Source organism: Chrysemys picta, chromosome 4, assembly GCF_011386835.1.
Source record: "Chrysemys picta bellii isolate R12L10 chromosome 4, ASM1138683v2, whole genome shotgun sequence".
Taxonomy (NCBI): Eukaryota; Metazoa; Chordata; order Testudines; family Emydidae; genus Chrysemys; species Chrysemys picta.
This window is the reverse complement of record NC_088794.1, coordinates 71,221,136-71,235,932: the sequence shown is the minus strand read 5'-3', so window position 1 is coordinate 71,235,932 and position 14,797 is coordinate 71,221,136. Positions and strand designations below refer to the sequence as shown.

The 14,797-nt window shown below is 43.9% G+C and overlaps 1 protein-coding gene across 21 annotated transcripts in view; it reads left to right on the top strand.

Moving 5' to 3' along the window:
- The window catches only part of NAV2 (neuron navigator 2), a 664,394-nt gene that overhangs the window by 505,969 nt on the left and 143,628 nt on the right, over positions 1–14,797 (top strand). For 20 of the 21 annotated variants that reach the window (XR_010600575.1, XM_065592583.1, XM_065592584.1 and 17 more), the window contains one exon: positions 11,944–13,051. Coding sequence is in view for 20 of the 21 variants with exons in the window: in XM_065592583.1 (XP_065448655.1) it covers positions 11,944–13,051 (1,108 nt within the window). In the remaining variant the exon portion in view is untranslated. Of the gene's footprint in view, positions 1–10,961; positions 11,184–11,943; positions 13,052–14,797 lie in introns of those variants that run through there. The other variant, XM_065592597.1, reaches the window with a different exon arrangement.

Genomic DNA, 14,797 nt, shown 5'->3' with positions numbered 1-14,797 from the left:
ACTTAAGAGTCTCACAGCAATAATGGATCCCCCAAAATGTAGCAAATTGCTGTACACTTCTGTATCTGCTACCAGGCTAGGACACATGTGGTGCTGCCATTTTGGTCTGCACAAAGAGTAAAATTTCTCCTCGGGAAATGGTAAGAACTTTGTTGCAAGATTTTGATAAAATCACTGCAACTTTGCAGCATATATTCCCAGATTAAAAACAGTAAGGAGCTCTCACTGACTCCTGTCATAAGGAGGAGGAGGAGTACTTGGTACCACAAGTACTCCTCATTCTTTTTGCTGATACAGACTAACACGGCTACCACTCTGAATCCTGTCATAAGGTTATCTCCCAAGGCTGATTAGTTGCCTCAGCAAATACCTATACTAGTGCTATACTAATGGCATTGATTTATACAGATGGCACCCCCTCATCTGTTAAAAAGCCCTGATTTAGTCCCTGGCATTCTCCTGCCAAACTTCAGAAAGCAGTTTGACATCAAGCAGTTTCACCAGGTGCCAATGGTTTTGCTGCTCTGCTCAGTTCCAGCAGCTAGAAGTAACATGGAAATTGACAAGGGCCTTTACAATGTTAAGTAGTGACCTGTAGGTGACAAGCTGGCAGCAGCTTCACCTGAGCGTCTCTATCTTTTGGGTGCAGCAGGAGAAATGGCCAAAGCAGCAGTATTTTTGCAATGAAAATGCACCTCAAACCATTCTTAATTCTGTCTGTTAAATCTTACATGGTGTACTAGGAAATCTCTATATTCTACTTCTTACATTCAGGCTTCTCATTAGAGCAAATCTAATGTAATAGTGGTGAAGCATTAAAACGCATCTTAAGGAGCCTGGAAAGGAGTTTTGACTACAGTGTATATACATTTCTAATTCTCGGTTAAGCTTCAAATTTCTTGGTTAGCCTAGAATCTTACTCTACAACGTTTCATTGTGAATTCTTATTTTAATTATTTATTTATTGGTGTAATTTTAATTTTGTGTTATGATTTTTGTTGCACTTTAATAAATCCACATTGCACAGTTTTAACTAGCCTCTATCCTACTATTTATTTTTCATTCATTAAACATATTTTTAGAGGACAATTGGCCCATCTCAGTTAATCTTGACTGTATGTTTACATTGTGTACCCCATGGGGTAGCTTAAAGACATTGCAGAGTAAATCCAGCAGTACAATACAGTTATGGGACAAGATATAAGTATGCAGTAAATCATGTCCGTGTTTAATCTTACAACAGTTTAACTGGCTAAATTTGGCATTTCAAAATATGCCCAGATCTTTTTACCTAAACAGAAAGAGTCTGAAGTTTCAATAACAACTGAAATAGACTTATACAAGACTGAGAAACTTTGCCATAGTTGGTATAAACTTTAGGAATATTAAAAACAAAATAAAACTATATTTAAATAACGTTTTGAAACAGCCGGCAAAAGCCAGGAAACTTAATTGGTGTCCTTAATTTGTACAGTTCAGCAGGAAAAAAAATCAAAACCCAATAGTGAAGCTTAAATCGAAACTTGAGAACCTTGATGACAATGGAACTATGATGAGTTATACCAGCTGAGGATCTGGCCCAGAATTTCCTGGTTGTTTGATCATTGCTGCAACAATTATTACACATTTCCAGTTTTTATTTTTTTTTAATATAAATTTGCATGTATTTATTGCTGAGTGAATTGATTCAGATGGGCAGCCACAAAAACTGAAGTCCACTACTCAACTACAGGACAGACACAGCAGCAACACTAGCTTCCAACAATGCTGCACAAATGCCAGTGTTTTTCTACCCTCACCTGGAAGGGACATCTCTAAGGCAAGAGGGTAGTTCAGTCTGCGTGGTCCATTCGGTCTTCGGCCTCTTTGTTGAGCCTGCATAACTGTCTTCCCCCACATTCAGTTCCTGTGTGGGGGCCAGCTATAGTGTAGCTGAAAAATGCATACTTGGTGCTAGTATCATAACCTCCCCAGAAGGAGAATAAAGCCATGGCCCCACCCTTTCTTCACATTAATTTATAAAGTTGCAGGGGTAGAGCAGAGTGCATGCTGCACTGTCTCCTGGAGTGGCAGATCTGCCACTGTTGTATTCGCACCCCAGCAGGAAATCTGGCTGACTCAATACAATTCCTCCTCAGGGCTGTTGCTTACAGTATGTCCCATCCTACCCTCCAGCGCAGGCTGTGGCTTTGAGGCACCGTCTGGACCTTTATGTGGTGAAGTACTAGAAAGTACATAATGACGTCCATGCTGAAACTCTTCTATGCTGGCAGACTTTTTTCTCCACTCCAGCTACCAGACCTTGTATAAACCAACTAGGTCAGAGCGGGAAAGGCAGTCTCATTGGTCAGAAAGCAGAGATGGAAGAAATCCTGGCCTATAAGAGGGAGTTGCTCATAGAACTACAGCAGGTGCAGCAGAAAAGACCGCGCCTGTGGGCATTGGCCATTTTGATAGCCAAGTTTAACAGATTTTGTGTTCGTGTGTGTGCACTGGTATGAACACAAACATTAGCCAAGTATTTGTACAGATACAGATTTCAGATCGACTCACTCAAAATGTAAATTCAGTCTTTTAGAATGTGTTGATGTCATATCTAGAGAGAGTTTAAGGCCACATGAGACCATCAGATCATCTAGTCTGATCTCAGGAGACTATACTTTGTGTTCCGCAGGCAGAGAACAGGAGAGAGAGACTAGGCGTACCAATATTTAGGGTTGTCAACCCTCCAGAATTGTTCTGGAGTCTCTAGGAATTAAAGATTAATCTTTAATTACAGATTATGGCACGTGATGAAACTTCCAGAAATACATCCAACCAAAATTGGCAATCCTATCAATGTTACTTTACTGTTACTGTTGCATGTTACACAACTTTACAGATTGGCAGAGTAAGTCATTCAGTAACAAATATTGTCTGGTTTGATGTCTGAGTGCCTGCTCAGTATTATCAGTCTAAATTTTTCCTAGTGCTTGCCATTTCTATATCAGAGTTCTGACTGTAGTTAAAGTGTGCCCAGATTGGAACACTGAATATTAACTTACGTATATCATCCAAGTGAGGGGGTGCAGTTACAGCCCCTTGTCTGCAGCCCATTAATGCCTTTTGATGGCTCTGTCACCCCAAGCCTTCAGGGATTTATTTTTACAAATGAGAGAAATCTTTAAGAACAATGAACAGGGGTGGTATTTGTTTAGGTTTAAATTAAAAACTCACTGGTTTCGAAAGGCAGTCCACTTGTCTCATTATTTCATAATGGCATAACTTGTATTCGGACGATAGAGGTCCCTCTGGCCTTGTTCTTAGCCAGTCATGTGGAGAGTCTTTTGAGTTTTACTGTAACTAAACAAAAACAACAAGGAATTCAAGTGTCTTAGTCAGTTATGTCAAGACAATGAGCGAAAAGTGTTGTCTGGGCTCCAGCTTTTTCCCCCCCCACTCCACTCTCAGAAACTGCTGAGTCTTAATGAAATAAACCCACAAACAACTGAACTGTTGTTTCAAATACTGCAGCTTAATGTGAACAAAAGAGGACTTTGCAGAAATGTGAAAGTTTCCTGACTGACATTTCCACAGATCTTGGACCCGGTTTTCAGAAGTGCTGAGTATCCAAAACAGCAATTGAAGTTTACCATATAGAGCTTACCTCCTGTTGGGGGGAAATAATGCTCCAGATTTCAAGGAATAAATGTGACTTTTGTTTCATATTACAGAAAATTAAATCCCCTCTAAAGGGGAAACATCTTGATAGAAATCCTATGAGTAAAAGTGGAAGCAAGCGATTCTATCCAGTTCAGTGAAGTGTATTTCTTTTCTGTTAAATGAGATGTTTGTTGTACACTTCACTATGGGATCACAGAGCATTTCCCTTTCTGGGAATCTCTGCTTTTAAAGAAAAAAAAATGATTGTGCACCTCATGTGGTTGCCCCTGCCGCTGGCATAGGCTCAGTCACTATTCCACGGCAGATAGTGCATCCTCCCATACCAGAGGGCCTGCCCAGTCAGGCAGTATGCTCATTACAGCTCCATAGGCAGCAGCATTACTATTGAAATGGTACCTTTTTTGTTAATCATAAAGTTTGCTAATTTTGACAAAGGCCATGTGCAGAGCTACCTCATTAAGCAGATTCTTCTGTACATGGGCTCATTATTTAAGCTTGTGGAAAAAGTCCAATTTTACAGTAGACTCCTGATAGAAATATGTAAGCCTCAATAACCCCTAAACATTGTTTGCCAAGCATGATGAATTACTAATGAGGCAAAGGTGGCTATCTGGTATGAAGCCTTCTTTGCTGTACTCCTTCAGTAGTGCCAGGAAAGAGGATGGTTTGGTGGCTGGACAGGGGAGGAATCAAGATACACCAGTCATTCCTCTACCCTGGGAATGGAGCAACACAACAGCCTTCTGCCGTTGTGAGACTAGAATAATGGCCATAGAACAGGTCTTCTACCACTTCCTAACCTGGACTTCAAGTGTGGATTTCTCTCTTCTCTGCATCTATTACACAGAATGCAGCCTGGTTACTTAAGCTATGCACTGGACTAAGGATTTGTCTTTTCATGAGAACATTTTGTTTGTTCCCCATAGCTGTGAAATCAAGGGACCTTTTATATGCTTTAATGGAAAGATACTGTAAAGATCTTGACCTTTTTACTGAGAATGTTGAGAACATCATCTGTGTAAGTGCTGCTTTTTGCTGCTTCTAGTGACTGCATTTCAGATGGTTTTCAGTTGAAACAAATGAGAATGCACTTGTTTAGACTTAGCTTGACAAATCATAGGAAATAGCATCTATTTTCTCTAGCCCTTATTATAATATGTGCTCTCAAAGATTTAAGTGGGTAATTTAAATCATAAGACTCTAGATTTTCTTTTCTCATCACAAATTGATAGGTCTGCAGATGCAGTTAAGGTTTTACAAGAGCAGCTGAAATCTGATTTACCCATATTACAGTGTATATTGGCATTGGTACTAGACCACCAACATCTTTTTAACAGAAACATTGGGAATAAAATGGACTTCAGGCCAACATTTTGTCTTTGAAATGAGGAGAGAAATGATTATTTAGCCTAGGCTGTCTTTTGGTTTTGAACACATTTCATTTGTTGTCAATTTAGTTAATGTAGGCTGCCGAGGAAAGAAAACATCTCCACCACAAAGGAACACAAGGGAATTAATAAACTTATCATAAAACTCACTCAGCTTTTCATCAGGTCAATGCTCTTTTGAATGAACCTTTCCCTTCATACTAGTATATCTTCTATGCTGGGATTTCTGTTTTTTTTTTTTTTTTTTTTTTTTTTTTTTTTTTTTTTTTTTTTTTTTTTTTAGGAAAAAGAACATTTTAATACACACTTTTGGACAGGGCCGGCTCCAGGGTTTTGGCCGCCCCAAGCAGCCAAAACAAAAAAAACCCCACAAAAACAAAAAAGCTGCGATCACGATCTGCGGCGGCAATTCGGCGGAAGGTCCTTCGCTCCCAGGTGGAGTGAGGGACCATCTGCCGAATTGCCGCCGAATACCTGGATGTGCCACCCGTCTCCAGAGCGGCCGCCCCAAGCACCTGCTTGACAAGCTGGTGCCTGGAGCCGGCCCTGCTTTTGGAGTAGAACCCAATTCTTTTACCAATATAAGTGGTTGGTTTTAGTAGGAATAAAAACATTTGGCAAGCTGGTTGTAACAAAGGAACAGATAATCCTAGATGATTGGAATTTTCTTATATTGAAGCAATTTTCCGCCCCTCCACAGAACAGTTTTAATTTGGCTATCTGGCTTCATGAGGTTTTACACATCTTATAATAAAAGCAGAGATGCAAAGTCAGACATTCATGGACAACAAATGGTTTTCCCTGGAAAGTATTAGATACAGAAACTAATAATTGCATTATACTGGTTCATAGATTATTCCACCCCCCCCCCATCTAGTACCATACTCCAATGTTTCACAACGACCTAATTCTGACTTCATTGACACCAGCATAAATCAGGAGTAACTCATCTAAAGTTACTGGAGTTACGCTAGTTTTACATGTGTATAAGTAAGAGGAGAATTGGGTCCCACATTTAAGTGTGTGTGGTGAGGGACCAGTGGCCACTGTATGTGTGTGGGAGAGAGAGAAGGTTGGGATTGGCGGGGGGTGGAGGGGGGGGGGAGTTGGGATTGAGTAGACAGGAAAAGAGAGAGATTGAAAGAGGGGAATTGGGAACCAGGAACTCCTGAGTTCTAACCCTAGCTCTGATACTTCCCTTTGTAAAACCAACAAGGAGTCTGGTGGCACCTTAAAGACTAGTGGATGTATTTGGGCATAAGCTTTTGTGGGTAAAAAACCCACTTCTTCAGATGCGTGGAGTGAAAATTACAGATGCAGGCATTATATAGTGACATATGAAGAGAAGGGAGTTACCTCACAAGTGGAGAACCAGTGTTGACAGGCACAATTCGATCAGGATGGATGTAGTCCACTCCCAATAATAGAGTGGCTCGCTCATTACAAAAGCAGTTTTGCCTCTCCTGGAATAGACACCTCCTCATCTATTATTGGGGGTAGACATCCATCCTGATCGAATTGGCCCTGTCAACACTGGTTCTCCACTTGTGAGGTAACTTCCTTCTCTTCATGTGTTTTTATATAATGCCTGCATCTGTAATTTTCACTCCACGCATCTGAAGAAGTGGGTTTTTTACCCACGAAAGCTTATGCCCAAATAAATCCATTAGTCTTTAAGGTGCCACCAGACTCCCTGTTGTTTTTGTGGATACAGACTAACACGGCTACTCTAGATACTTGTTCCCTTTGTAGCCTTTTCCAAGTCACTTAATTTCTGTAACAAAGTTTTCCCTTTGTTAAATGGGGCGTGTCCCTGACTATACAAGGCCACTCCTCCAGAGTATTGGTGAGTGCAGAGGTAAGGTTGCAAGAAGAGTCAGATAAAACATGGTCTGGTGGACTAATCTAATCTCAGTACTTGGCTAAAGAAGCAGGGAAAATGTACATAGATTAGAGACAGACCATTTCTCAGATGCCATTTTTTAGTATCCTCATTTGCAATCACTTAACAAAGTGATTAAAACCTACAGTATATTAAAACAAATGTACAGTTAACTGACCTACCTTTAAAAATCATTTATTGACACTTACCTAAAATTGGTGGTCTAAATCCAATACCTTTCCCTTTTATTTGAATGCTGAATTAGTTTGTTCTTTCCCTAACTTTTTACTTTCTGCCTTATAACAGAAAAATGGCAGCTTTTATGCCATAAATAAGTTTTTAACAGCCCCCCCAGACACACACACACAATTTCTAATGTTCACAGGTTTAGTTGTGAAAAAAAAATGCTGGAGTGTTTTTCATCAATATTTTCAAAGAGCCAGGTTCTTTACACATGCTGAGCTGCATCTTACTCCATGGTCCCATTGGACTAGATTGTTACTTTAGGGACAGCCCTCAGCAAGGTATAGTTCAGAAGCTACACCACCGCAAGAGTAACCTTTAGGGTATGTCTACACTGCATTTAAAAGAGCATGGCTGGCCCATGTCAGTTGACTTGGGCTTGCGGGGCTTGGGCTAGGGGGCTGTTTAATTGTGGTGGAGAGGTTCCAGCTCAGGCTGGAGCCGGGCTGAAGGATCCTGCGAGGGGAGGGGGTCCCGGAGCTCAGGCTGCAGCCGCAGCCTGAACATCTACACCGCAATTAAACAGCCCTTTAGCCCGAACCCAGGTCAGCTGGGCAGGGTCGGCTTTAGGAAGTGCGGGGCCCAATTCGAACATTTTCGGTGGGGCCCCAGCAGGGATGACTTAAAAAAAAAATGGAAAAAAAAAACCCTTTCATTTCTTAGCAACCGATTCCCTATAAAAAGTTCTGATTTAAGGGATGTGCCACAGTATGTATTTATTGTACCAATAGGGTTACCATACATCCGTATTTTCCCAGGAGGAATTTTTAAATTTTAAAAATTCTTCCCGGGCGGCGATTTAAGAACCAAAAAGCCTGACATGTCCGGGAAAATACGGATGTATGTTAACCCTACCTAAAGTTCTTTTTTAAAAAGATGGGCCTGAACTAGAAATGAGCTCCATTTCACATGTGTGGGTCCCCACCACTGCCTGGGTGTGTGTGCGCACATGTGTGGGTCCCAGCTGCTCCCTGCCCCCCTCATTGAAGCAGGTGTGAAGGGTTACTGCCCTGGGAACTGCAGGGCACCACTGGACATGGGGCTGACTGGAGGTAGGGTCTGGCTGCAGGCAGGGCCAGGGGTGCCGGGCTGGCTGGAGACGGAAGTGTGGGATGCGCTGGCTGGCTTCAGGCAGGGCCGCAGGGGGGTGCGGCAGGGGTTGGCAGGGCTGGAGACAGAGGAGGGGGTGCAGGGCTGGTGTGGGCAGGGCAGGGGGTGCAGGGGTGTGTGGGGCTGGCTGGCTTCGGGCAGGTCTGCAGGGGGGTGTGGCAGGGGTTAGCTGGAGACAGGGCAGGGTGTGCGGCAGGGGCTGGCTGTGGGCAGGGGGTGCGGGGCTGGCTGGAGACAGGCTGGCTGCGGGCAGGGGGTGCGGGGCTGGCTGGAGACGGGCTGGCTGCGGGCAGGGCAGGGCGTGCGGGGCTGGTGAGGGCAGAGGGTGCGGGTACAGCGGGGTACTGCGGGGCAGCAGTCCAGGGCTCGGGGGCTATTTAAAGGGCCCGGGGCTCCCCTGCTTCCACCGCCCGGGTCCTTTAAATAGCCTCAGGAGCCCTGGGGAAGCAGCGGGGCTCCAGCGGCTATTTAAAGGGCCGGGGCAGTAGAAGCAACGGGAGCCCTGGACTTTTTAAATAGCCCCCAGAGCCCCGCATCCCTAACCCAGGGTCCCAGCAGTGGGGCTCTGGTGGCAATTTAAAGAGCCCTTTAAATTGCCCCCTGGGGAAGCCGGGCCACCCGGGTACAGCATACCAGCTCTTCCTGGTATGCCGTACCGGGGCTTGGGCGTGGGGCCCTCTTAGGGGCGGGGCCAGATTCAGGGGAATTGGTTGAATTGGCCTAAAGCCGGCCCTGCAGCTGGGACAGGCCAGCCATGGGTGTCTAATTGCAGTGTAGACATACCCTTAGGACGCATCTACAATGCACCCTTCTTTCGGCAGTGTGTAGTGTACATACACATATGGTCCCCCTAGCAGTGCCGGGTTTACAATGGCGCCAGTGGCACCATGGAGTCAGGCCCATGCTCAGAAGGGGCCCCAGTCTGCTCTGCTTGCACTATGCCCTGATACCCCACCAGTCCCCTGGTCTGGGGGGGGCGGGGGCCCTCTGGCCATAGGGAATTGGGGGGGGCTATTCTGGTTCTTGGGCAGGGGGCCTGTGGGACACGGCATGGGCCCACCCCTGAGGGGAAGGTGCGTGCTGGCAGCATAGGGGAAGGTGGGCCATTGTGCGTCTGGTATCTGCCGGTTTGTAAATAGTGCCCTCGCACTGGGCTGGGTAAAGCGGGGCTGCCCATGCCATGCCCCATTGCCCCTGGCTGGCCCTTTGCTCCGGAGACCGACCCCCTTCCCCCTCGTGTCATGCTCCATTACCCCTATGGGGGGCCCACAAAAGGTTAATCTGTCCCTGGGCCCTAGTATGGGTATAAATAGTGTAGATGGTGAAGCATGGCTTAGGTGAGTAGATTACAGACACACATGAAGGGTATGTGTATGTACCTGAATACATTACTCTATGTGGCTCTCTACTCGCCCAAGTCCTGTCTCCCTGTCTACACTGCTATTTGTAGTGTCCTGCTGCCTCCTTGCAGCTGGAGCCTTTACCCGCTACAGGAAAGGCTCTCTGCTGCTGGAGCAACTCTGGCAGCAGTGAAAGGCTCTGGCACCAAGGAGCTGCTAAAGCTTCCCCCAGACAGCTTTTCGCTGACATGCGTAGCTACGCATCGAGTGTGGACATGGTATGCTTTTCATTGCGGAGTGTAGCTACATGTATGCTATGCACCACTGCCAGTGGTATGTTGTGTAGATGTAGCCTTAGAGGCACTGTGTTTCAGGCACAATTCTTACCCTGCTTCCTCCTTGCTATGGATGGGGGAAGTGGCAGCAAAGAGAACCAAATTACTGCCAGAAACCTGGAGTGAAAAGCAGTGGTGCTGCAGCATTTTGAAAACTGGGAGGGGACAATATCACTGACTGCTCTTCAAGCAGCTCCTGTCTTTCTCATCCCCTTTTTCCTCCTAGTTGGGGGCAGAGTTGATGGCACTGAATCCTTCTTTTCCCTCCCCCTGTGACTCCTATACCATCCAGTGCATTTGCTCCACACTCCCTAATCCTTATGATTGAGTTGAAGTGCTGAGCTCAGGCAGAGAGAGTGGCACTCAAGCACCACCTGGCAGAATAGGATGTGGGACACTTGGGACTTGATTCTGCTCCTACACTGGAGTAAATCAGGAGTAACTGCATTGAAGTCAATAGAGTTGCTCTAGTTAAACCTGTGGTAAATGAGTTCAGAATCAAGCCCTTGGTGCCCCTGTATACTGAGGTAACCATTGCCTCTCTCCATCTACCCGAGAAAAACTTTCCAGAGGAAAGGGCTAGAAAGACCAGCCACTCTGGTAGTTGGTAGTTAATAACAGAGCACTGGAAATCTTCCCATTTAAGTAATGACTTCTCTTTTAAAAAAATTACCATTAATTCCTGTTATTCCATTTGGTACATAACAATGTGAAATGACTCTGAGTGTATTATAAAGGGATCTCCAACACTCCTAAAAACACAGATCTACACTAAGTCATAAAGATGTATGTGCTTTAAATCTTCGGGAGGTCTGGTTTGGATCATACGAGTGAGGTTAACAAAGCTATATCTTCAGTGAGCAGCTGAAAGTGAAGTAAAACAGCCCCTGTGTGGTTGCAGCGGTTCATGATTTACAGAACTGAATTCACAGTGCTGCTCCGGCTGCTGAAAACGTACGTTCTCAACTGCTGTTTATTTTTAAATTAAAAAAAGCAGCTCTATATTCAGTTTACTTTATTGCTAGAGGGCAGGGAAATATAGGTAAAAGCCGTTAATCCCCAGCAGGCTGCTGGGCAGCCGAACAGTTAGGGATGACAAAAGTTAATTGGAAACATGAGCTGTTTAACAGAAAACATATTTGTGATAATTGAGAGAGTAACGTCTCCAGAAGGGAAACTTTGCAAAGAGAAACTTCGGAAGAGGAGAAGTGGCCACTGATAGGTGAGTAAGCCAGTGTGATTTTCAAGCTCTCTTTAGGTGCTGAATTTATTATTTAAGAAAAGCAAGTAACGTTAAAAAAAAAACTAAATAAACAAGAGATTCATGCTCTCTGAAGAAGGGTTTGCAGTTACTGACATTAGCTCTTCTTGCAGCTGGATGTAGTTATTAGATAAAAATGTATCACTTAGGTTCACTCCATGAATAAGGGTACAATTGGTTTTATTTTTGCAGAATGGGATTGCCTCTGTTTTTAATGGATATCAGAATTTGAAACCACCATTAACTGGAAATAACTTCAGTGTTGTTGTTTTTTTCTTTTTCTCCATGCAGTTTTTCTTTCTAAATACACTTGAGGTTTTTCTAAGAAATGAACTTGAACAGTAAGGATTTTTTTTAAAAGCAGAGGGAAAGCCTTGGTCAGATAATAATGCACATGTCATTTCTAATGAAGATGCAGTGTAGATCTACAGGACTCTCTAAAACACATCTGGCTTTTGCATGTTTAACTTCATTTAGGTGTGTTTGTAAAACTGTGAATACATGTAAATTGCCATAGTGAGAGTTTTTTGATTTTTTCCCCTCCCCTCAATAAAGTAGCAGTCTTACTTTGTTTAGTGACACTGCTGTAGTTTGTAATAATGAGAAATCTTTCTCTCCTAGTAGTAGTAGTCTAAAGCACCAGCCCTTTTACGGTGGAAAGGAATTGCATTAATCAGAGCTGTTTTAATACCAGGTACTACTGTTTGTTTGTTTTTCCCAGAGCCAGCAGACAGTACAGCCTCCCAGTCCACAGGAATGAATGAAAATGTACCATCTTCAGTTCAAAGCAGCAGCAGTACAAATGCTGTTAGTTGCAATAACTCATCGGCCATACCCCAGCCCAGCTCTGCCATTAAACCCTGGCGCAGCAAGTCCCTTAGTGCGAAGCACACAGCCACGTCTTCCATGTTATCTGTAAAGCAGCCAATTCCAGAGTCTCCAAAACCACCTTCAGAAATGGTCAAAGCCACTCCCAATGGTCAAAAATCCATGCTTGAGAAATTAAAACTCTTCAATAGCAAAGGAGGCTCCAAAGCAGGAGGAACATCCCTTGAGTGCTCAGGGTCTCGGGACACTAGCTGTGAAAGACTAGAGGCACTTCCCAGCTTTGAGGAAAGTGAAGAGATAGATGCTGCAAATCGGAATATGAACAACCCAGGACCAACATCCAGTAGCCCCAAAATTGCACTGAAGGGCATTGCACAAAGAACTTTTAGTCGGGCACTGACTAATAAGAAAAGTTCCCCAAAGGGCAGTGAGAAAGAGAAACAGAAAGAGAAGGAAAAGGATAAAAGCAAAGACATCGCAAAAAGGATATCCGTAACAGAGAAGCAGGAGATGAAAGAGGAGCCAAAAGAAGAACAGACAGCACCAGCTACAACAGAGATGCCAAAAAAGTCCTCCAAGATTGCAAGCTTTATCCCTAAAGGAGGAAAGCTGAATAGTGCCAAGAAGGAGGCCTCTGCCCCTTCGCACAGTGGCATACCAAAACCAGGAATGAAAAACACCACAGGGAAATCCTCAAGTGCCCCAACTTCTGCAAAGGAAGGTGAGAGAAGCCGCAGTGGAAAACCTGGCTCAGGGTTCTCTCAACAGAAGACCCAACTAGACAGCAGGAATTCCAGTTCCACTTCAAGTTTAGCCTCCTCAGAAGGAAAAGGGATAGGAGGGGTGTCTGCTCTTAACAGTAGCAGCAGCACCCAAGCTGTCAATGTGCCAGTTAGTACCACACAGACTACCGGAAGCAATACTGTGAGTGTTCAGCTACCTCATCCACAACAGCAATACAACCATCCGAACACTGCCACAGTAGCTCCTTTCATGTACAGGTAGGGTGTTTTGAACCTGAAATTTTTATCCATTTATGATATAGTTACTTGGAAGCAGGGGGAGAAAAATTGTATAGCAGTTGCATTGGTGCTGACAGTTCTTTTAAAAAAGTGACATAATTGATCAAGTTACTGTTAAAAACCAACAGTCATAGCTGAGATAGTTATTGTTCCCAACAGTTAATAAGTAAATTATTGCTGCCTCAGATACTATGTTCGCTTAAAGCTGACTTTATAATACTGGCTTATTAATAGTATGTATACAGTGTGTGTGCTTTAGATGTAATGTTTATATGGTTCAGCTGTGGCAGTCTTAGCCTGTGGTGGGTTGAGTGGAGTTGCAGTGTAGCACTGGGAGCTTCTGTAGGCATTGTGCCTTAGGCAGGTATGATGTCTGCAAAGCTCTGTCCAAAACTTCCCACTGTTGGAGACACCAGTTCAGTTCCATTGGAGTGTGTGCCCTGTTCGGCGCCCTAGTGTAGATAGTCCAGCTGCTGATTTGGTCATTTTTAATATTGTGTTGATCAGACTGGCTTTTATATGTCATAGTGTTAAAGATGGTTGCAGTAGTTGGTGGCCCCTCTACATCAGTGCTCCTGATGTCGCTAACAGTGGTGAAGCTAACTCAGTGTTAAGGCTGAGATATGTATAGAAAATGTCACTAGTGGAGATGAGGCCTAGGACTGAAGGAAGAGCATGGCTGCAGCTCGATCCTTGGTTAGGGTCAAGCATTCATTCCCCAATTAGTGGGTTTTACTCTGTTGGTAGGTGTTGACTCAGGGGAGCTGGGCCATAGCCCTGCCTCCTCCACAGATCTGTAGCAAAGGTGCATGGAACAATCCTTGTCCTCAGGGAAGCAAAAAGATTGATAGTATGTTCGACCCCCATATGGAACATAAAGTGTGATCCTTGTGCCTTCTGCCCCCTCCTCTTGGGCACCTGCCCATTGCTGGACATAATCAGGCCAATACTGTTTTTCTGCATTGTACAGGATATTTATAAAAAGCTGCGCACACTTCCTGCTGTGCCAGTGCATGAAAATGAGCCACCTGTGAATGATTAACCTGATTAAGATACATATTAATATTACATTCTTCTTGGTGTCACTATTAAAATACATATTAAAATTTCTGGATTCACCCTGCTCTAAAACCCACTATTTTCAAATCATCACCAGTGCAGTATCTTATGTTTGCCTGATGGCGAGCTGGACCAAGCCTGCTGTTTGTTTACCTACCCATTAGAGGTGCAGCTCTCTGTTTTGAGCTGGAGAATGCCAGTGCATTTCTTAGCATTATAATGCTGTAGATAAAGATTGAAAAGACCTCTGTGTTTGAGCCTGTCCCCCAACATGGGACATAACATAAGTTAAACTGATTTGCATAGTAGCCAAAAGGACAAGTAGTGCTCATATGTGTACATATACACACACACACACTTTTGAAAAAATGGACATAAAATTAAAAAACATTTTGAGCTGGCCTCTCAAATACTCCCCCAGTATTCATGATCAGATCTCAATTGTTACATTTCTTACCCCCATGAAGATGCAAGGGTGAGTTAGGCATTGGATTGTTGTCTGTTTATGACTATAATGTCCTGATGAAAAAGCCAAAATAAAACCCAGTGTAGTAACTGACTTGGAGCTGATCTCCATTCAGTGTTTTCAATACTAGTATTATCTGAAGCATGAAAGCAGCTGAGCTGCTAACCATACTATTTTTATAACTCTAATAACAGATTGGT